Source organism: Dermochelys coriacea, chromosome 6, assembly GCF_009764565.3.
Source record: "Dermochelys coriacea isolate rDerCor1 chromosome 6, rDerCor1.pri.v4, whole genome shotgun sequence".
In the NCBI taxonomy this organism is placed as follows: Eukaryota; Metazoa; Chordata; order Testudines; family Dermochelyidae; genus Dermochelys; species Dermochelys coriacea.
In genome coordinates this window covers 116,826,534-116,849,944 of record NC_050073.1, presented here as the reverse complement: position 1 = coordinate 116,849,944, position 23,411 = coordinate 116,826,534, and the positions used below count along the sequence as shown (strand labels likewise).

Sequence of the window (23,411 nt, the reverse complement as noted above, 5' to 3'; positions counted from 1 at the left end):
TCAAATATTAAATAAATGATGGAATCAGAGTGACATCTGGTGACATGAAAGAGCAATGCAAACACATGAAAGAGCTTGAGGTTAGGATTTTCTAGTAGGGCTGGTTGGAAAATGGGGGAGTTGTTGGAAATGTTGATGAAAATAAAAGAAATTAGAAACATGTTTTCAAACGAAAATGTTTTCAATGAAAATTCAAAAATTTCCATAGAAAGCAGACACTTTTCATAAAAAAAATCTGTCAAACAGTTTTAATAGAGGCTTCAGAGTAGCAGCCGTGTTAGTCTGTATTCGCAAAAAGAAAAGGAGTACTTGTGGCACCTTAGAGACTAACAAATCTGTTAGTCTCTAAGGTGCCACAAGTACTTCTTTATTTTAGTTTTAATGGAAATTTTTCAACCAGTCCTATTGTCTACCCAGGAAAGTTAGGGGTTTAATTTAGTTTTTAAATAGATACAGTTACATGGGTGCAAAAGGCTGTGTGGATACTTATTTCAGCTTAGGAATGGATCATTTGGATTTACCTTAAACTTAAATTAAAATTTCTAATCAATTTAAGTGAAGAACAAATAAGCCACCCTAACTGAAAGAAGAGTGTCTCCATAGCTTTTTGCACCAGTTTGACGTTTAAATTCACATTTGAAGTTAAACCAGTGCGACTTTCTTGTGAGTACAAGTGTCACCCAGAACAAGAAAGACAAATGAGTCAGAATAAAAGTGTCTACCTGGCTACAAGCTTCAGGATATGTGGCAAAGTTGCTTGTAGGCTGACAATGGCGTACCTAGAGAGCCAGAGAGAACGAGTCATCTCAACTGAAACCAATAGCGCAGAGCTAGAGTGGCACCTTTGGGGAATACGATGTTTTTAACACAAGCATAAATATGTTAAATTTTCATTTCTAAAGAGTACAGGATGCTACCACCTTCCCTTTTCTTCCTACCGTGGCAAGTGAAGGACCTGGGGCCTGATTCTTCCCTTGCTTGGTCTGGTGTAAACCTAAAGAACTCAGCTGAAATCAGGACACTTACACCGGTGTAAATCTGGTCTCAGGAGAGAATCAAGGCCTGCCATTCTTTTTATCCTAACGGAGATACAGCACTAGATTCATGCCTGGGGACAGGCTACAGCAGGATGGATGAGACTCCTTGAATGACATAAAAAGAACAGGAGGACTTGTGGCACCTTAGAGACTAACAAATTTATTAGAGCATAAGCTTTCGTGAGCTACAGCTCACTTCATGGGACGCATTCAATGGAAACGACATGTTCACGTTCTACAAGGGTTCCTGCTGCTTTCGGCTCTACGGCAGATAATTCTATGTAGGGATTTCATGTAGGATGTCAGAGGTGGGGAGCGACCTCGGTGCTGGGCCCCACAGACGACACTGTGTGCAAGGGTGGGCACTGGGGGGCAGGTCTGAGCCCCTCGTTCCCCCCCCCCCCAGAGAGAGACTGGGGGGCAGGTCTCAGCCCCTCCCCCACGGAGAGAGACGGTGGGTGGAGGGAGGGACAGGTCTGGCCCTCACCGCCCCCGCGCGCCCGGGTGGAGAGAGGTGTAAGCCCCGCCCCCACCTGTGTCACGTGACACCGTCTTTCCTCCGGTTTGCTGCTGCTCCGCGCGGGCGGGGAGATGGTTTCCTAGGCGACGGACCACAGAGTGCGCCGCGCTCGGCCCTGCCCACGTGACTGCCCCGGTACGTGACTGCCCCGGCCCCCCTTCCCGCCCCGCCTCACCCCAAAGGGGGAAACCCCCCCCGCCCGGCCCCCCTTCCCGCCCCGCCTCACCCCAAAGGGGGTAACCCCCCCCGCCCGGCCCCCCTTCCCGCCCCGCCTCACCCCAAAGGGGGTAACCCCCCCCGCCCGGCCCCCCTTCCCGCCCCGCCTCACCCCAAAGGGGGTAACCCCCCCGCCCGGCCCCCCTTCCCGCCCCGCCTGGCCCCCCTTCCCGCCCCGCCTCACCCCAAAGGGGGTAACCCCCCCCGCCCGGCCCCCCTTCCCGCCCCGCCTCACCTCAAAGGGGTAACCCCCCCGCCCGGCCCCCTTCCCGCCCCGCCTCACCCCAAAGGGGGTAACCCCCCTGCCCGGCCCCCCTTCCCACCCCACCTGGCCCCTCTTCCTGCCCCGCCTCACCCCAAAGGGAGTAAGCCCCCTGCCTGGCCCCCCTTCCCGCCTTGCCTCACCCCAAAGGGGGTAAACCCCCGCCTGGCCCCCCTTCCCGCCCCGCCTCACCCCAAAGGACTGCATCAGTCCTGAGCTAATACCGACTGACATTGTGCTAGCACAGGACATTGCCCTGCTAGAGGTGATGTTAGAGACTAAGTAGGTGGCATTTTTCCCTCGGTCTTAGTAGTACAGAAACAATGCCCCCAAAACTGCGCCAGGAGTTATGCTGTTGCTGGGTGTGTCATCTTTTGGATGAGTTTGAAAAAAATGTATCGAGTCTGTGTAGTTCTTTAAAATCCCAAGAGTAGCAGGGTAATCTCTGGGATTCTATCTACGTTCTAACTCTTCTCTCATTCAGTTCCACCTACTTCAATTTTACCAGCAGTTTCAACTGGATAAAATATTCTTCATTTTCTCCTTTAAATTGTTGGGTAGAAATACTTTGTGTTAAATATTGCAGCAGCATTTCAAAGGTGAGTGGAATGATCTGTTTTGTGTAGTCTGTACATATTTAATAAAATAAAAATGTGTAAAGTGCTTTCATATTCTTGGAGGAGAAACGTGTGATGTAAATTACAATATTGTTTGTACAAATATTAAGCTGATAATGCATTACATCCGATGAAGTGAGCTGTAGCTCACGAAAGCTTATGCTCTAATAAATTTGTTAGTCTCTAAAGTGCCACAAGTACTCCTTTTCTTTTTGCGAATACAGACTAACACGGCTGCTACTCTGAAACCTGTCATAAAAAAAGTGTGTAACAAAAATTGGTCCATTCTCAGCAGGACATCTCTGTTACGTTATGATGTCTTCAGCATATTTTCATATCTGCGTATGGGTTCTTTACCTCTTAATTTTGGAATTTCCTTCCTGAGGAATAATGAATTTATGAAACATTGTGACTAATTTTAGGATGCCTTTCCTTTGCTTTTATTAACTGCAAGAGCAACAAATTAAAAAGGTAGATACTACAGATATGTTTTAATGCAGCAAAATGAAAGGTCACACATCTAGGAACAAAGAATGCAGCCCATACCATAGTGCTCACACAACTTAACATGAGCTCCCAATGTGGTACTGTAGGAAAAAAGGACTTTAATGTATAAACAGGGGAGTAGTGAGTAGGAATAGATAGGTATTTTTTATCTCTGAATACAGCATTGGTGAGACTGATACTGGAATACTGCATATAGTTCTAGTATCCATATTTTAAAAAGAATGTTGAAAAAATTGAGAGGGAGCAGAAAAGAGCCACTAAAATGATTTGGTGCTGCAGAAAATGCCTTACAGTGAGAAACTTAAATAATTCAATCTATTTACTTTATGAAAAAGAAGATTGAGAGGTATAAGTACTTTCACGGGGAGAAAATACCGAGTAGTAAAGGTCTCTTTAAACTAGGTAAGAAAGGCATAACGAGTACCAATATCTGGAACTTAAAATCAGACAAATTCAAGGGCAAAATAAGGCACACATTTTTAATAGTGAGCGTGATTAACCATTGGAACAAACTATCAAGGGAAGTGATGGATTCTCCATTTCCTGATGTCTTCAAGTCAACACTGGATGCTTTCTGGAAGACATGTTTTAGTCAAACATGAGTTATCAGGTTCATTACAGGGGTAACTGGATAAAATTCTTTGGTCTGTGTTACACAAGAGGTCATATTAGATTATCAGCCTTAAAATCTGTGGTCTTTTCTGACTTCAAACTCAGAGTATAAATTTAAAAAAAAGTAATTATTCCAAACATTCAGGACATTGCTAATTTTCTTCCATTATGTAACTGTGATCCTGTGAAAGACAGGCCTGTTGGAACTGTATCTATTTGGAACTGAGATTTTTTTTTCCCCAAACTTATTTGAAATTCTGTGGCTTTTAAATTATGTGGGTGGATACACAACAGATAATTATGTTGTCATTCTTTCAAGCAGATACTCTACTATGATTATTGCTTTTAAATAATCAGAAAATGATCCAAAGTGATAACCAGAACACAGAGGAAATAATTAAAGAGCTGGTAAGTTTTTGTTTTCATTATTTTTTAACTGTCAAAATATCAGTCACTATTAATATTTTTTTGCCAAAACTATGTGGTAATATATACTTCTCTAATAATACCGTCAGTGCAGGATTCTCACTCCTGGACTGTTCAGAGGGGAGTACATGGCATACAATGACAACTGGGGTCTGCAAAGGTCAAAAACCTTAAGAATGAGGGGAGGGCCACTAGTCACATGTTAAGAAGAAAAGTCCCAGGAGTGAGAATCTTGCAAGAGGACATGGTCAGAGAAGCAGAATTTCAAGGTAATTTTCCCTTCGTCCCTTTTTGTTGTGAAGTATAGTGCAGAGATATTCAAATTTTTAAGGGGGGAGGGATAGCTCAGTGGTTTGAGCATTGGCCTGCTAAACCCAGGGTTGTGAGTTCAATCCTTGAGGGGGCCATTTAGGGATCTGGGGCAAAAATTGGGGATTGATCCTGCTCTGAGCAGAGGGTTGGACTAGATAATCTCCCTAGGTCCCTTCCAACTCTGATATTCTATGAAATATATGGAAATAAGCTTTCGTAATGTAACTGAACAAAATAAACCCAGCAGCTTTTACTTTACAAGTTCTTAAAGCCTGTCTTGCACCAGGTAAGTAATGGAAGCTTTGCCGTTGACTCAGCTGGAAGTCGGATCAGGCCATTAGTGAAGTTAATGGGAGTTTTACCTGGTAGGTGCTGAAGGAAGAGGCTCAACAGTATTTATTCTTTTTTGGAAAAGTCGTGTTTTGCTATTTTGTCATGTTTAGAAATTTTATGTAATTTTTGTTTTCTGGACAGAGACTTGTATTTACTATGGCTACGCTGGTGGTGGCATGAAGGATATGTGTAGCTACATGCTGCAGTGAATAGCAAGCTGCATCCATGCTGTGCTGTGTCCATGTATCAGTGAAAGGCTTCCCCCTGCCTGAGTCTTTCCCAGCTGTGGAGAAGGGCTCCAGTAGGAGTATTTCTTTGTGGGGAAAGGCTGCGGCAGCAGGACACTACTCTGCTAAAAACAGTAGTGTAGACAGGGAAGCATGTCTTGGGCAAGTAGAGAGCCACGTAGGGTATGTACTCATATATAGCCCCACATCCATCAGGCATGTCTTTACTTGTGTTACCTGCTCAAAATTTTCTGTTACTCACACACTCTAGGAGCACCCATCTTTACCTTGTTCCCAGGGCTCAAGCATAACCCTGTTAATTTAGGCACCCACTCTTACCCTTCTGTGGGCTCGTAATCTTACACTCTGTGGCTTTGCAGGGTCTTTTAGTAGTGAAAGAGCCTTACACAGTAATAGCCTACTTAATCTCTATTACTTAACAATTACCAAAACAAAATGCACACGCTAAACATACAATGCTCACCACTCCCAATAAGGTAGATGAACTTTTCTTGATGGCCAATCAGGATCTGGTCATCTGGGGGACTCCAGCTTCTGCACGGTGTGGTTGGCAGGGTACTGAGGTCTGTTGGCTCTGATTTTGTGGCTGTGTCCTGAAATTGGTTCCCAAGAATTTCCTTTTGGACCCCAGTTTATATAGTAAAGCTTGAGTCATGCTTAGCTATACCTTAACCAATCATTTTACTGAAATATTACTAAACAATTCTCTAACCAATCATATGCCACCACCTTAATTGATTTACACCCAGCAAAATTAATTATGTAACAGACATAAACAATCAAAGAACCAGACAGAGACCACACACATAAACAATAGAGAAGTGGAGACCATAAAGACAAAACAAGAAATGGGGATTTTACAGCCACAACTATTGATAAGTGATTGCTTGCTAGACGAGAATGCTATCAAACTAAGTTTAATCACCTTAAAATCTGTTTTTATTTCTTGATGGTGGGTACTATAAGGACAGGATCTCCTTCTTAACAGCTCGATATTACATTGTTTTAATGTTATTTAAATGGAATATGAGGATGTGATTTTCTGCTTCTTGGCTGCTGCTCTCTTAATATGGCTGCAGACAAAGGCCTCACGATATGGCTACGGGAAAAGGCCTTATCCTTACACTTGCCTAACAAGTGCCTCCTATCTATGTTGCTGTTTATATCCGTGGTAGGGGGGCTACCCAAGTATATACTTTACATGCAGCTGAAAGAAGCATGCAGTGTAGACGTACCCTATAGTTCATTTGAACCAAGTACTCCAGAACTGAAAAAATACATTACTGGTCCACTACACCATATATTCCTTTTATCATATAAATATATGATAAATGGAAATATATTTTGGTGCTTTTTATAATTACATTAGGATACAATTGGATATTTTGTTAATGAAACAGAAGGTGCATTTTGAGGCTAGAGCTGAACTTTGTCATTGTGAATGAAAAACTAAACATAATATACCAGATGTGGCCAAAAACGTTATGGAGTTGCATACATATTTGAAGATGAAGGCAGGAGAGGTGGGACTTTTCAAGGGCACGAATGACAATTAAGCACCCACTTCCAATTGACTTTCAGTGGGGGTTGGGCATTCTCTTCCAAAATGCATTTTTCATACCAGAGAAATAAAAAGAGCAATAATAGTTGTATTTCATTTGCAGTGCACTTCTAATGGATTGTCTTATGAGAAAATTGATCAAGAGGGACCAGAAACGTCTACACTGGAGATGTTTTTTTCAGGTTATCCCATGATAGCAGGCATGCCATTTTTCCCAAATTTGACAACTCTCACTCTCATTGGACAAAGCATTCAGAAGATTTCAGATCTGGAGTATTGTCCATTACTCAAAAACCTATGGATTGCTGAATGTTGCTTAACGGTAAGTTAACTCCTATGATTTTTCTTTTCAGCTAACTGATCAGATTCTGATTCCCTTACTCACACTGAATAACATATTCCTGCACTGGTAATCCCACTGATGTCAATCTGCCTACTCGAGGAGTAAGGTACTACTCACTGTGAGTAAGGGGTTCAGGATCTGGCCCTCTATTGTCTGTAATCACACCAGTTGTTAGATTAGAAAAGATTCTATTTTAGATGATCAAGTTACCTCTTTTGATAATTTTTATATTCTTGCATTGTGGAACCCCATTGTTGTGTTTCTAAAACAACTTTTTAAAATACTAACACTACAGAGTACAAATCATTTTTTAGGAAACTGATCAGAAAAACGTTTTCTTGAAAATTATATTGTTTTAGGAGAGCCACTTCAATATTCATCAAGAAGTGCTCTATCAGCTAGTGCTTTTTCTTTGTGGGCCATATCCAAAGCCCAGTGAAGTCAGTGGGACTCTTTTCATTGATGTAATGAGCATTGAATTAAGCCTTCTAAGACTGACTTGCCACATTGCTCTCTAGTTTTCTGTATAGATATACAGTATGTTGACAAACAGGATTTCTTTCTTCCTTGTTGTTCATTGAAAAGTAATACATCTTCTTCTACTGCAGAAAATTGATGGTCTACAACACTGCACTAATTTGGAAAAGCTTTACCTGTACTACAATGAAATTTCTACAATTGAAAATCTGGAGACCCTAATGAAGCTGGAGATAATTTGGTTGAATAACAACCAAATTAAGGAGATACAGGTGAAAATGTTTTTTTTTTCTCCTTTTGATTTTCTCCTAGCTAATCCATTCTATTTATGCCACATGGATCCAATAGTATCTGAATACAACTTATAAACTAAGCTATCTTTTAAGACTATTAAACCACAAAAAGGTTTAACCACAGTCATAAAGAATTAGGGCTGAAACATCAAGAACTAATGGCATATGCTATGGTATGCTGCATATACATAACAAAATCACCCACTTTTCTGAGACCTCTGCATTTCCTGCGCGCACCAAGGTGATTTCAGGAAGGGACTTGAGCTTTAAATCTGAGTTTTCTTGTTTTTGCAAGTTTTTGTCAGGACCTCAGAATTATGTTAGTGCTTTTTTTTTTTTTTGCAATTTAATTTCCATTTTAATGGGTTTTTAGTTAAAAACAAAAAAACCTAATCACCAAAATCTGTCTCATGGAGGAGAAATATGGGAACAAGCCATCAGCCAGAGAGTTAAAGAGGCCCATTCAGCCAAATGACTATTTCAAACATCCCACAGAAAATGGTGATCCTATGGAGAAGAGGAGGAGGAAGACTGCTCTGGAGTCTTCAGTGATGTGGGTGATTTGATAAAGGAAGCCTTCTGCTTCCTCAGCCCTCACAGAACTTCTTTCAGTTTAAAAAAAAAAAAAAATCCCCAAAGTTGGGAATCTGCCCGTTTCTCCTGACCTGGCTGCACTAGTGCTGGGTACTACCACTGCATGGGCTAAAGAGTTCTGAGTGGCTGAAAATAATAGATTTCAAGACTCAGAATTAGAGAGCATAGGAGGAGGAGAACTCTTTTGCAGAGGCCTTTGCTGTCCGATCTTCTCTGTAGTTCCCTGAAATTAGATTTTGCATAGCTTGAAGAGTCGCTAATCTGTTTGCTGGATTGGACCCCTTAGAGTTCTAGATAGCAAAAGGCAGCCACTTTCAGTGTAATAAACTGATACTTTTTAATAGCTTCTGCCTTTTTTCACTTATAAGAACATTTGGCCTTGCTACTCATTTTACAGGCCAAGGACACTTGCAGCCTTTAACACGTCCATGTGGTCCTTGCTATCACTTGGTAATATCAGAAGAATATTTTGCAGTTACCACTTCCTTTCCTCATGGTGTTGTGTCAAAGGAGCTCAAACAAGCTTTACAAAATAAATGGATGCCAGGCTACTGCTAATCTTTGGGATGAAGTGCTCATCACAGAGTAAGGGGGAGCTCTTGCAGTCAGAGAGTGTTGTAGAAGGAGCTGTGTAAAGGGAGGAAAAAGGCATAAACACACCCTTCTGCCAAAAGAGGACACACCCGCCTCTCTCCACTATGGGGGAGACGAGAGGAATCTCAATCCCCATCTTCAGACGAGTGTGAGAAACAGCAGACAAGAGATTCTAGGCTAAAATGAAGTTTTAGAGAGAAGGAAGAAATTGACAAGGGCAAATTAAACCAGGAGTCTTGAAATTTGGATACTACAGTCAGAGGGCTTCACAGGGTACAGAAATTCTGAGGTAGAGGAGTAAAGTAGCAGCACACCACACAACTCACTGGTGCTGTCTGATGCATGTTGAAGTACCCTGGGCATAGGAGATTGAGTGAGAAGTGGAAGGAAAACAGGTGTGAATCCTAGTGAGAGGAAGAATGGGGCTGATCTGGAGTCTGAGACAACCCACTAGACTCCATTTAAACCCAATCCATTCATGGATATTAATGGAGAAAGAGGAAAGATTGATGGGAATGGATAGAAAATAGAATACTAGAGAGATTACAGTGGCAGAGGATAGGAGTAGGGAGTGATAAAATAGAGGATTAGTGATGTGGAAAATGAGAGAGAGAAAGTAGTGACTGAAGAGTTAGGGCTTAGGAAGAACAAAATGAAAGGAGACAGAGTACATTAACAACATTATTATTTATTAGATGTGTCACAATAAATAATGCTGGCATCTCATCCCAGGACATTATGATCTCCATCATGCAGAGAAATGATTGACATCACTACTGCATCCCACTGTGATGTCCCAAGGCTGAGATATGGGCTGAAGCCAAAAGTTAGTGAATACCTAGGACATGGGATATTGTTCTGTTAGGTTTTCGATGATCAGTTGTGAAGCTAAAGAGCTGCCAGACTAAGTTTATTTTTAATTTTAGTGTAAATTACAAGGCTTTCCAAAGTAATTCTTTTTGAGCAGCATTCATTGTCTCTTTACATGCCAGAACAAAATGAAGCCTACAATGAAAGCTAATATTGAATAAAAATGTGACTAGATCCTTGCCAAATTATTCTTAAATTGGAATGATCTGCCTTCTGATTTTTAGTCTATAGGAACTTCATCATTTGCAATATTGTATTAGACTGAAGCATTATCTTTTCAAATATTTACAGGGATTACACACTCTACAGAATTTAAAGGAGCTCAATCTGGCTGGAAACTTAATACATAAAATTGGTAGGTGATATTTACTTGATGCCTGGCATTTCTGCATAGTAATTCTTATTGCTGTGAAGTCTAATGTATATGGACTTGATTCTGCTCCCATTCAAATCCACAGAAAACACCTATTGACTTGAATGGTGCAGAATCAAGCCTTGTATGCCCATTGCCACTCATACTGAAAGCAATGGCAAAACTCTCCTGGCCTAATTCTCATTTACGTTAAAGCCCTTTAACATTGTTTTGGCTGTGTAAAAGAGCCTTAAAATGGATATCAATGGAATGTGCACCCACTTTAAGGCTCCTTTACACAGCCTGAGTAGTGAAATGGGCTTTAGTGTATATGAAAATCAGCTCTTTATTGACTTAAGTGAGAGTAGAATCAGGCACTATATTTTTTTTTTAAACAGCAACTAGTAAATCTGCTAATTTTTCTCAGATTCTTTTTTATGTTAGGTTTGGTTTTGAGTGGAAAAAGTAAAGGTTGCTCTGCGTAAGATCTATTCACTCATAATAATGAATTATAATCTTGTGCAATTATATTTTGTGGTTAAAACTTGTATGTCTGATGAAAATGTGTACTTCACCAAGTACAGTAGGTGCAACCATATTCTCTTTAATTATGTTTGTCCTTGCGTTTTATTTTAGGAACTTGCTTTGACCCCAATGAACAACTGGAAAGATTAAACCTCTCTGGTAATAGAATATGTTCCTTCAAGGTATGTTGAGGCTTCACATTTCATTTTTATGTTCTTTTAATTGTCACCTCAGTCTCAGTAACAATCAAGCTCTGGATTCTAGTTGATCAGTTATGGTGGTTGGAGTGGTGGTCGAGGACAGGTACCAAGGGTCGAAGCCAGATGTAGAGCTGAGACCAGACTAAGGGTAGTGCTGAAACTGGGGCCCGGGACAAGCCCTGGGTCGGAATCCATAGACAAGCCAAATCAGGATCTTAGAGTCCAGAAGCAGGCCAAAGATTGATGCTGGGTTGGAGTCAACCTGAGGGTCAGGAGGTGGATGCAGGGCCTGAGCAAGGTCGAAACAGGGCCCAAACAAGGCTCAGGCAGGCTGGAACATGGCTTGGACTGGGACAGGATTGAAACCTAGGGCGTCTGTAACACTGCAAGGCAGCAGGAGGGTTCTTAGATGAGTGTTCCTAGATGCACAAACTAACTTGCAGCTCTGGCAGTGAGAGTGAAATTCCTGTGCCTGAGGGGGTTCATCTGACCTGAGCCTTGCCCAGGGATAGGCTGCTGCAGAATGCCTGAGGGATGAGTCATTGTACCTATTGAAGCTCTGGGGAACCGGCAGGGGGTAAGGAGACTGAGCCCTGGTCTACACTAGGCGTTGAGGTCGAATTTAGCAGCGTTAAATCGATGTAACCCTGCACCCGTCCACATGACGAAGCCCTTTTTTTTTTTTGACTTAAAGGACTCTTAAAATCGATTTCCTTACTCCACCCCCGACAAGGGGATTAGCGCTGAAATCGGTTTTGCTGGGTCGAATTTGGGGCACTGTGGATGCAATTAGATGGTATTGGCCTCCGGGAGCTATCCCAGAGAGCTCCATTGTGACCGCTCTGGACAGCACTCTCAACTCAGATGCACTGACCACGTAGACAGGAAAAGGCCCGCGAACTTTTGAATTTCAATTTCCTGTTTGGCCAGCGTGGCAAGCTGCAGCTGACCATGCAGAGCTCATCAGCAGAGGTGACCATGATGGAGTCCCAGAATCGCAAAATAGCTCCAGCATGGACCGAACGGGAGGTACGGGATCTGATCGCTGTATGGGGAGAGGAATCCGTGCTATCAGAACTACGTTCCAGTTTTCGAAATGCCAAAACATTTGTGAAAATCTCCCAGGGCATGAAAGACAGAGGCCATAACAGGGACCCGAAGCAGTGTCGCGTGAAACTTAAGGAGCTGAGGCAAGCCTACCAGAAAACCAGAGAGGCGAATGGCCGCTCCGGGTCAGAGCCCCAAACATGCCGCTTCTATGATGAGCTGCATGCCATTTTAGGGGGTTCAGCCACCACTACCCCAGCCGTGTTGTTTGACTCCTTCAATGGAGATGGAGGCAACGCAGAAGCAGGTTTTGGGGACGAGGAAGACCATGATGAGGAGGCTGTAGATAGCTCACAGCAAACAAGCGGAGAAACCGGTTTTCCTGACAGCCAGGAACTGTTTCTCACCCTGGACCTGGAGCCAGTACCCCCCGAACCCACCCAGGGTTGCCTCCCGGACCCACCAGGCGGAGAAGGGACCTCTGGTGAGTGTACCTTTTAAAATACTATAAAAGGTTTAAAAGCCAGCATGTTTAATGATTAATTTGCCCTAGCATTCGTGGCTCTCCTGGATATACTCCCAAAGCCTTTGCAAAAGGTTTCTGGGGAGGGCAGCCTTATTCCATCCACCGTGGTAGGACACTTTACCACTCCAGGCCAGTAGCACGTACTCGGGAATCATTGTAGAACAAAGCATTACAGTGTATGTTTGCTGGTGTTCAAACAACATCTGTTCTTTATCTCTCTGTGTTATCCTCAGGAGAGAGATATCATTCATGGTCACCTGGTTGAAATAGGGTGCTTTTCTTAAGGGGACATTCAGAGGTGCCCGTTCCTGCTGGGCAGTTTGCCTATGGCTGAACAGAAATGTTCCCCGCTGTTAGCCACGCGGGGGGGGGGGGGGGCGGCAAAATGCGACCTTGTAATGAAAGCACGTGCTATGTATGTAATGTTAACAGCAAGATTTACCGTGAAAGACTGTACCCATTGTTCTATTAAATGTGTCTTTTCAAATATGACTGTCCCTTTTTTTTTCTCCGTCAGCTGCATGTGTTTCAAAGATCACAGGATCTTCTCCTTCCCAGAGGCTAGCAAAGAGTAGAAGGTGAAAAAAATGCACTCGCGATGAAAAGCACAAAATGATCGGGAGGAGAGGTGGCGGGCTGAAGAGAGGGCTGAAGCTGAAAGGTGGCAACAGCGTGATGAGAGGAGGCAGGATTCAATGCTGAGGCTGCTGGAGGATCAAACTAATATGCTCCAGGGTATGGTTGAGCTGCAGGAAAGGCAGCAGGAGCACAGACCGCCGCTACAGCCCCTGTGTAACCAACCGCCCTCCTCCCCAAGTTCCATAGCCTCCTCACCCAGACGCCCAAGAACGCGTTGGGGGGGCCTCCGGCCACCCAGCCACTCCATCCCAGAGGATTGCCCAAGTAACAAAAGGCTGGCATTCAATAAGTTTTAAACTTTTAAAGTGCTGTGTGGCCTTGTCCTTCCCTCCTCCACCACCCCTCCTGGGCTACCTTGGTAATTATCCCCCTATTTGTGTGATGAATTAATAAAGAATGCATGAATGTGAAGCAACAATGACTTTATTGCCTCTGCAAGCGGTGATTGAAGGGAGGTGGGGAGGGTGATTAGCTTACAGCGAAGTAGAGTGAACCAAGGGGCGGGGGATTTCATCAAGGAGAAACAAACAGAACTTTCATACCGTAGTCTGGCCAGTCATGAAACTGGTTTTCAAAGCTTCTCTGATGCGCACCGCACCCTCCTGTGCTCTTCTAACCGCCCTGGTGTCTGGCTGTGCGTAACCAGCCGCCAGGCGATTTGCCTCAACCTCCCACCCCGCCATAAACGTCTCCCCCTTACTTTCACAGATATTGTGGAGCGCACAGCAAGCAGTAATAACTGTGGGGAATATTGGTTTCACTGAGGTCTAACTGAGTCAGTAAACTGCGCCAGCGCGCTTTTAAACGTCCAAATGCACATTCTACCACCATTCTGCACTTGCTCAGCCTATAGTTGAACAGCTCCTGACTACTCTCCAGGCTGCCTATGTATGGCTTCATGAGCCATGGCATTAAGGGGTAGGGTGGGTCCCCAAGGATAACTATAGGCATTTCAACATCCCCAACGGTTATTTTCTGGTCTGGGAAGAAAGTCCCTTCCTGCAGCTTTTGAAACAGACCAGAGTTCCTGAAGATGCGAGCGTCATGTACCTTTCCCGGCCATCCCATGTTGATGTTGGTGAAACGTCCCTTGTGATCCACCAGTGCTTGCAGCACTATTGAAAAGTACCCCTTGCAGTTTATGTACTCACGGGCTTGGTGCTCCGGTGCCAAGATAGGGATATGGGTTCCGTCTATGGCTCCACCACAGTTAGGGAGTCCCATTGCAGCAAAGCCATCTACTATGACCTGCACATTTCCCAGGGTCACTACCCTTGATATCAGCAGATCTTTGATTGCGTTGGCTACTTGCATCACAGCAGCCCCCACAGTAGATTTGCCCACTCCAAATTGATTCCCGACTGACCAGTAGCTGTCTGGCATTGCAAGCTTCCACAGGGCTATTGCCACTCGCTTCTCAACTGTGAGGGCTGCTCTCATCTTGGTATTCTTGTGCCTCAGGGCAGGGGAAAGCAAGTCACAAAGTTCCCTGAAAGTGCCCTTACGCATGCAAAAGTTTCGCAGCCACTGGGAATCGTCCCAGACCCGCAACACTATGCAGTCCCACCAGTCTGTGCTTGTTTCCCGAGCCCAGAATCGGCGTTCCACCGCATGAACCTGCTCCATTAGCACCATGATGCCCACATTGGCAGGGCCCGTGCTTTGAGAGTAGTCTGTGTCCATGTCCTCATCACTCTAGTCACCGCGCTGATGTTGCCTACTCGCCCGGTTTCGCTTTGCCAGGTTCTGGTGCTGCATATACTGCTGGATAATGCATGTGGTGTTTAATGTGCTCCTAATTGCCAAAGTGATCTGAGCGGGCTCCATGCTTGCTGTGGTATGGCGTCTGCACAGAAAAAAGGCGCGGAACGATTGTCTGCTGTTGCCCTGACGGAAGAAGAGGTGACTGACAACATGGCTTACAGGGTTGGCTTACAGGGAATTAAATTCAACAAAGGGGGTGGCTTTGCGAGAAACTGAATGGCCGCCTCAAGTATAGAACTCAAAACCTCAAGGATAGAACTCAAAACTGGGTTTAGCAGGCTGTCGATTTCACAGAGGGAGGGAGGAGAAAATTAATACAAAACAAATCTGGTCTATTTCTTGTTTTGAGCCACTTCATCTATCTTTATACATCGTGCTGGCAGCAGACTGTGCAGTACGACCACTAGCCATCGTCACCTCCTGGATGCTCGGCAGAAGACAGTGCAGTATGACTACTGGCCATCGTCTTCTGCTGGCTGCAAATTAAAAGACAGTGCACTGCCGGTAGGACTCAATCGCCATGAGACGAAACAACGGAAATGACCTGGCTGAGTCACTCCCATGTTTGCCCAGGCGACCGGTTAAAAGAGCACCCAGGACTACATCGACGATGGCTACCAGTCATACTGCACTGTCTGCTGCCAAAAGGCAATAAACTGCTGCTGTGTAGTAATGCAGTACCATGTCCGCCAGCAGCCAGGAGACATACGGTGACGGTTAGCTGAGCAGGCTCCATGCTTGCCGTGGTATGGCGTCTGCACAGGTAACTCAAGAAAAAAGGTGCAAAACGATTGTCTGCCCTTGCTTTTACGGAGGGAAGGAGGGAACGGGGGCCTGATGATATGTACCCAGAACCACCCGCGACAATGTTTTAGCCCCATCACGCACTGGGATTTCTACCCAGAATTCAAATGGGCGGTGGGAACTGTGGGATAGCTACCCACAGTGCAAAGCTCCGGAAGTCGACTGTTGCCTCGGTACTATGGACACAGTCTGCTGACTATATGCACTTAGAGCATTTGTGTGGGGACACACACACTCGACTGTATAAAAACGCTTTCTACAAAACCTACTTCTTTAAATTTGACCTAATTTTGTAATGTAGACATACCCTGAGAGTGGGGATCGGACTCAGAAGGGAAGGGGATTGTGACTAGGAAAGAGCCTGGAGTGGTAGGAAACTGAGATGAGAAGCCTGGGTGGAGAATAAGACTAATAGGTGAGGAGAATGGGACTGTAACAAGGAGCTAGGGATGGGGAAGAGACACTATTGGGACAGGGACATGTAATAGTCCTCGGAGGACCAGGTAGTCTAGTGGGTAGTGCACCCAGTTTCCAGTCTCTCAGTTTCCGGTAGGAAGAGCTTTCAGGCCAGTTCTAAACCCTTGTATGTAGCTTATTCTCACCTCAGGGTTTTCAGTGTCTTTATGTTATCCTCATGACAGAGTGGGGTGCAGTGGAAATTAGGCTTATGCCCCCTGCAACAAAGAGCAGTTGGTAGGGGAGCCCAGGCCCTCCCACTCCACCAGGATCCAATCAGGGCCCTATGAGAGACAAGAGTGTCAGGTACTCTGGAGTGCACCCAAAGCTGCCTCCCTGGGTCACTTCCTACCATCCATCTCCCCCAGTGTCTCCAAGTCCAATATAAGATAGCGAAAGAAAAGACAACTAAACCTTCAGCTCCAACCGGGCTGAGCAGGCAGTCTTCTTTCTCACAGGGAGGCTTTTTTGGCACTGTTGTTTAGGAGCCCTTAAGGTAGGTCTGACTTCCTCCCTGTTCTGAGCTGAGTTGCTCCCTTTTAAGCTTCCTCTCCATCTTGAGATAGCAGTTCCAAGTATGACCTCGGACATGTCTGTTTGCAGGAGAAACGGCTTTGAGAAATCTGAGTGGAATAGCACTGGTTCCTGGATCAGCTGGTCTTGTTGGGTTCTAAATGTTTTGTCATAGTTTTTGGTCCAACAGACCCTTTTGGGTCCAAGTCTTTGAGCAAGTTTGTCAAAGGGGCAGCAATGGTAGTGAAGTTTGGAATGAATCGCTGACAGTATCTCGCTAATCCCAAGAAATAGTGAACGTGCTTTGTGGAGGGCATGGGGCAGCCTACTAGGGCTTGGACTTTGTCCAACAGGGGTCACAACTGTGGCCCCCCCACACCACTGAAGATCCTAGGTAGGTGACTTCACAACACCAAGGGGAAAACAGTAAGTTGTTGTTACAGGGTTAGCTATTCCCTGCTAAAATTCACAGGTTTGGGGGATATGCTGCCAGAGAGAGTGACCACTCCAGAGTTCCTACTTGTCTCTCTCCACTGTATGGAGCTTGCTTCCAATAGACTCTCTGCAGAGTTGCTTCTCCGGGGCTGGGGGAAGAGGACAACGATACTCCTGCCTTTAATACTACCCCAGATCTGCTTGATTTTTCCCCCTCTGCTGTTGCATATATCCTCTTAATAATTAAAAGTAATGACCTGCCTTCATGCTGAAATGCAGACTTTTTGAAATAAGGACCACCAACATGTTGTTGATTTACTCTTTTCATTGTTTTTTCCAGGAACTCTCTAATTTAGCAAGCCTACCGCATTTAAAAGATTTGAGTCTGAATGATCCTCAGTATGACCCCAACCCTATTTGTCTTCTCTGTAATTATGCTACACATGTGCTGTATCATATGCCTCAGCTTCAAAGGCTGGATACGTATGATGTGTCTCAAAAGCAAATCAAGGTCCTGGCAGAGGTAAGGATAAGATTTTCACCACATAGCTATGCCAGCAATATTTATGACCTCTTTTCCTCTTTATTTCTCAGTTTTTGGTAACACACCTCCACTGCCCAACATCTGTCTTTCAGCCAACGAAACTGAAGTGCTTATGTCAAAACTAATATTGTGCAGTGTTGCCAACTTTTGTGATTTTATAATGAGTCTCACAATATCTGGTGGTTGAATGATTATGAAAGAATCTCAGCGTTAATTAAAAAAGTAAGTTTCTACTCCACATGAGGAGAAAAACTTGGAAACGTGAAACCTAAAGGCTCAAAACCTGAAAGCAAATAAAACTAGCCCAATCTTTATTATTACTTTTAAAATCTCATGATTTTGGGAGGCCCAACCCATGATTTTTGAATGCTTGGGGTTCACCTTATTGTCCACCTTTCTTTGTTGGTGAGAAGCAGTGTTGTTGTATTGAAAGAAGCAATTCCCTCCCTTTGAAAACTGATTGCAAGTCCTTTTTAAATACATTTTTCATTATTTAAAGGAACTATTACAGAATGCAAAGACTGCCTTTAGCTAGGTATTCTGTAAACAGATTATAGTTCATAGAATAGCAATAACTACAAGAAAGTTAACTGAAAATCAAGCATAACTTTGTTTTAAAAATAAAAAAAGCTTACTAGTATTCTCATATACAGTTTCCATGTATTCATATTTTATATTTTACATTTTATTTTTTGAAACATTCTTAAACAACAATAATATTTTAACTGGAAGACAAATCCTCCAATGTGCAATATATAGGCTTGGAAGGATCAGATTTTTATTATACCATACACACACAGAGATGAAAAATATTTCCATTGATAATGAAAAATTACAGATAGACAAAATTAGAAAAATGCTGCTTGAGGAACTTAGAGTTTGATTTTAAGGACATTTACTTTGTATATTTTGACATGATGTTGACCACTTGTGTTTTAATGGTTATAAAGTTTAACTTTTTGAATCTCAGTATATATCATTAAATAACTATTGTCTGACCCCACTATTGTCTGCAACTGAGAAACTTTAAATTGATAAAAATAGAAAAAATGATTTACGGTTGAAATCATAAGAAAGTAAAAATTGAACTCTGCTAAGCCTAGCAGTATACAATACCTAGGGCTTCTGATTTTTCAGTTGTAACCAATAAATGCTGATAAAATGTCCCTGATATTACAAAAATGAAATCAGTGTTTATCCAATAAACATTGGAAAAACTCTAGAAATGGTTAATTGTATCTAAGGGCTTGTCTACATGGAGCAGATGTGGACTACAGGATTTCTAAAATGCATAAACGTGCGTTAATTGATCCATGTAGACCCTGTGGGTGCACACTAAAGATTCCCTAATGTGTATTAATGTACTGCTGATTGAAACAATACTACATGGATCACTTGATGAATACCTGTTCTGTTCATTCCCTCTGGGGAACCTGGCACTGGCCACTGTCAGAAGACAGGATACTGGGCTAGATGGACCCTTGGTCTGACCCAGTAGGGCCATTCTTATGTTCTTATCTAAGTGGACTGGGAACATCACAAAGAGATTGAAAACAAACCCCCAAAAATGACATGAACGAAGCCCTTACAACACCATTAAAATCTAGTCTACAATTTCAGAAGTGATAGTTTAAAATTTAAGAGCCAAACTTAAATATAAAATTTAATGTCACAAGGTTGCTGAATTGTTAGAAAACAGCCTGTAGGAACAGTTATATTTTGCTGACGTTATTCTGACGAATAACTTTTCCTGTTTTCCTGACACTTGAAGGCTACAGTGATGAAAAAGATAATGTACTATAACATGCGCATAAAGAGTGTTCATAGGCAGCTCAATGAGGAGCTTGAAAAGCTGAAAGAAAGAAAATGCAAGCTGCAGAAATTGCCAAAAGATCGAATAAAATTGTTCAACTGCAACATAAAACATGTAAGTTTAAATAGTTGAAAATATCAAGAAAACAATGCATCCTTTGAAAGAAATTTTAATGTCTATTATGGGAGGAGATATGAGTTTGGATGAAGAAATTCTTTTATAGGCTTATTTGCCTAAATTGTGCCTTCAGTTATACCAATTTGAGTTGGACAATGTAACTGAGTGCAGAATATAGCCCAGAGTTCTTAGGGGCTGATCAGTTGATTGAAGTCAATGGAAAATTTACCTTTTAAAAAAAAAAAAAAAAAAACCAACAACCCAGTGTTTATTCAAATGCCTAAGCTCTATTTAAAATAAATTACGTGTGCTGCAATTTCAGTAATCCTCCACAGGGTGTGCTCATATTGCAGTTTTCTAATTTTAAGGTTTAAATGTTATCTTCCTGTTCTTTAAATACAGTACAAGCAATAAAATAATGGATGAGATTCTATTCTCAGCTACACCAATGCAATCCCAGATAATCCTAAACGGTAAAGCATTTTGTTTTACAGTCTACGCTCTTTTTTTATGTTCATAATAAATCTTTAAGATGTACCTTGTGCTAGCTATTTTAAAAATGCCTATTTAAAAATAATCCAGACTTTTGCTTTTTACATGTATCTAAATCTTTCAAGTATTTTGATCAGGGATCTGCACTTTTACACTGTGCAGAAAGGAATATTCAGAATACAAGTTTTGTTGATGCTCTTAAGCAAAGAGGACTGATTTGTTTCTGAGTTGTGCAGTTTTACAGAAATGTTACTTTTGGGAGCTAAATCCTTCCCTACTGTTGCAATGGAATATATTCTCTTACTCTCACACATCTCAATGGTTAAAGTTGTTAATGTTAATTGCATCCTCTAGCTCTGTTTTCCATGCAGAGGCTTGAGTCAGCTATCATGGTGGAATAACCTAAAAGCTTTAAACCACAACTAAAGAGTGAAGAAAAGTTATGTGACTGATTTACAACCAGGTCTACCATGTTTGAGTATATTTCCCGGAACAAGATTTTCCAACTTGGGTGCCGAAAGTCAAGGCTCTTAAATCCATATATAGGTACCCCAAAAAAGGGCCTGATTTTAAAAAGTGTTGTGGGTGTGTCACAGGGTTCACTTACCAATGCAATGCCTTCCGGCCATCACAGGGATTAGCTGTGCTAGCTGGTGCGCCATCTCCTGGTGATGCCTCGCCTATCATCATCACCCCCTGCAGACTCACCTCGGCTATCATCATCACCCTCTGCAGATCCAGCTCAGTCCAAGTACTGCAGGGTCCTCTTCCTGGCTTGGCCTTACGGCCATGTCACTGTTCATGTTTTTCCCCCTTCCAGGAGGAGAGGGGGGATATTTCAGTTCTAGAGTCTAGCCACTTCCCCACTCCCAAATCAAGATGAAATCACTGTACAATTTAAGCCTGAAATTCTTGGTAAATTAATACTAGAAATGAAGGGTACAGTATTTTCATTTCTAGAGGCTTTATGGACCCTTTATTTTTCTATCATTTTCTGTACTACAGGTGCACTACAGAGGGCCAGCACAAAGCCTGTGAAGTAATTACCTCTTACTCAAACCCTGTTGAGGCCTCAGTTTTACTTAAGTGACACATTTGCCATCCTGCAATACAGGTGTGAATTTCACTTAGGGTTGCCAACTTTCTACTCACACAAAATTGAACACCCTTGCCCCGCCCCTCCTCTGTGGCCCCGCCCTTCTCCGAGGTCCTGCCCCCACTCACTCCATCCCCCCCTTCCTCCGTTGCTCGCTCTTCCCCACCCTCACTCACTCGTTCATTTTCACTGGGCTGGCTCAGGAAATTGGGGTGTGGGAAGGGGTGAAGATTCGGCTGGGAGTGTGAGCTTGGGGGTGCGGACTCTGGGGTGAAGCCAGCAATGAGGAGTTCAGGATGCAGGAAGGGGCTTTGGGCTGAGGCAGTGGGGAGCAAAGTGGAAGCGGGTGAGGGCTCCGGCTAGGGGTGCAGGCTCTGGTGTGGGGGTGGGGATGAGGGATTTGGGCTGCAGGAGGAGCTCTGGGCTGCGGGGTGGAGCCAGGGTATTCAAAGTATGGGAGGGGGCTACTGGCTGATGCAGGGGGTTGGGGTGTGGGAGGGGGTATGGGCTCTGAGCTGGGGGTGCAGGTTCCAGTGTGGAGCCAGAAATGAGGGGTTTGGAGTGCGGGGGGGGGTCCATGCTGAGGCAGGGGGTTGGGAAGTGGGGGTGGGTGAGGCTCCAGCTGGGGGTGTGGGCTCCAATGTGGGGCCAGGGATGAGGGATTTTGGGTACAGGAGGGGGCTCTGGGCTGGGACTGAGGGGTTTGGAGTGTGGGAGGAGGCTATGGGCTGGGACAGAGGGTTGCGGTGGGAAGGCGAGGCTCTGGCTGGGGGTGTGGGCTGTGGGGTGGGGCTGGAGGTGAGGGGTTTTGGATGCAGGAGGGTGCTCCGGGCTGGGGCCTAGGGGTTCAGAGGGTGGGGGGGATCGAGGCAGGGGGTTGGGGTGCAGGGGGGGTGTAGTCTTTGGGAGGGAATTTGGGTGCGGGGGGGGAACAGAGTGGCGGTAGGGGGTTGGAGCATGGGAGAGGGTGAGGGGTGCAGGTACCAGGCAGTGCTTACCTCAGGTAGCTCCCAAAAGCAGCGGCACATACCCCTTCCGGCTCCTACACAGAGGTGCGGTCAGGCAGCTCTTCATGCTGTCCCGTCCATAGCTGCTGCCCCCGCAGCTCCCATTGGCTGCGGTTCCTGGCCAATGGGAGCTGAGGAGCCAGCACTTGGGTTGGGAGCAGCGCGCGGAGCCCCCTGACTGCCCCTATGCCTAGGAGATGGAGGGGGGACATGCCGCTACTTCTGGGAGCCGCACAGAGGTATGGCAGGCAGGGAGGCTGCCTTAGCCCTGCTGTGTCACCGACCGGTGCTGACTGGAGCTGCCAGGGTTCCTTTTCGACCAGGCGTTCTGGTCGAAAACCAGACACCTGGCAATTCTACTTAAGATGAATTTACCTAAATCTCAGTTACAGTGCTGCTCAAAAGAAATCCTGGATTGCAATAGCAAGGGAGTTGTATGTCAGCATTGTAGTGCTAAGGGTTCAATCCTGGATGGGGGTAGTGAGAGGGATGAGAGCCTGGCCTCATTGAAATGAACAAGGCCAAGATTTCACCCTGAGTGCATTAGAAAAGTCAGTGAGTCTGTTCAGGTCAGAGCTGAGCTATTTGTCATCTTGGTCGTTAATGGAGCAGTGTAACCCTGACTTCACATCCGCTGAAGTACTGCCTTTTTTTCCCTAAGGTGGTGGCTACTGAGCACCTCATTACTATGCTGTAGAGCTGAGGTTGGCCCCTTTGCTCCAGAGTAAACCTGTCCTCATTTCTTCAACCCATGCCCTTGTCGGTGCTGAGCACCCATGACAAAGAGCGTGTGGATGCAGATGCTAGCTCAAAGTTCAGAGCATGGTTTAACTTTTAATATAACATGCAGTTGTTGCCTGTACCCCTGCTGAGCATATCCCTTCTGCACCTTCCTCTATGCACTGCAGTTTCAAGCCCTAAGTGAGGAAACTTATAAAGTGCCTGCCCTCACCATGCCTAACTTTAGGTTGTGCTGATAGTCTCTCATTTTCATGAGTATCAAATTCATATAAAAACCTGATAGCCATGACAATATAAGGGGATAAAGGTCTATGCCAGCTGAAGATATCCAGGAAGCAAAAGGAGAAAGCCTACTGTGTTTAAATTTGAATTTCTATCAGGAAATCATTATTTCATATTCTTGATCATAATATAAGCTACTACAGGCTATAAAAATGTATTTAATTCTAAAAGAGTGGGAGTTTCCATTTTGCAGGATATATCATAACTGAAGCCGTGTTCAGTACATATTTTGATTT

At 44.1% G+C, this 23,411-nt stretch overlaps 1 protein-coding gene across 5 annotated transcripts in view; it reads left to right on the top strand.

Moving 5' to 3' along the window:
* The first annotated feature begins 2,222 nt into the window (after positions 1 to 2,222).
* The window catches only part of LRRC9 (leucine rich repeat containing 9), an 87,249-nt gene continuing 66,060 nt past the window's right edge, over positions 2,223 to 23,411 (top strand). For 4 of the 5 annotated variants that reach the window (XM_038408097.2, XM_043516663.1, XM_043516662.1 and 1 more), the window contains exons 1-8: positions 2,223 to 2,634; positions 4,094 to 4,179; positions 6,755 to 6,973; positions 7,603 to 7,743; positions 10,114 to 10,177; positions 10,811 to 10,881; positions 17,424 to 17,606; positions 19,399 to 19,554. In XM_038408097.2, the coding sequence (XP_038264025.1) occupies positions 4,132 to 4,179; positions 6,755 to 6,973; positions 7,603 to 7,743; positions 10,114 to 10,177; positions 10,811 to 10,881; positions 17,424 to 17,606; positions 19,399 to 19,554 (882 nt within the window). In that variant the 5' untranslated portion in view covers positions 2,223 to 2,634; positions 4,094 to 4,131. Of the gene's footprint in view, positions 2,635 to 4,090; positions 4,180 to 6,754; positions 6,974 to 7,602; positions 7,744 to 10,113; positions 10,178 to 10,810; positions 10,882 to 17,423; positions 17,607 to 19,398; positions 19,555 to 23,411 lie in introns of all 5 variants that reach the window. The other variant, XM_038408098.2, reaches the window with a different exon arrangement.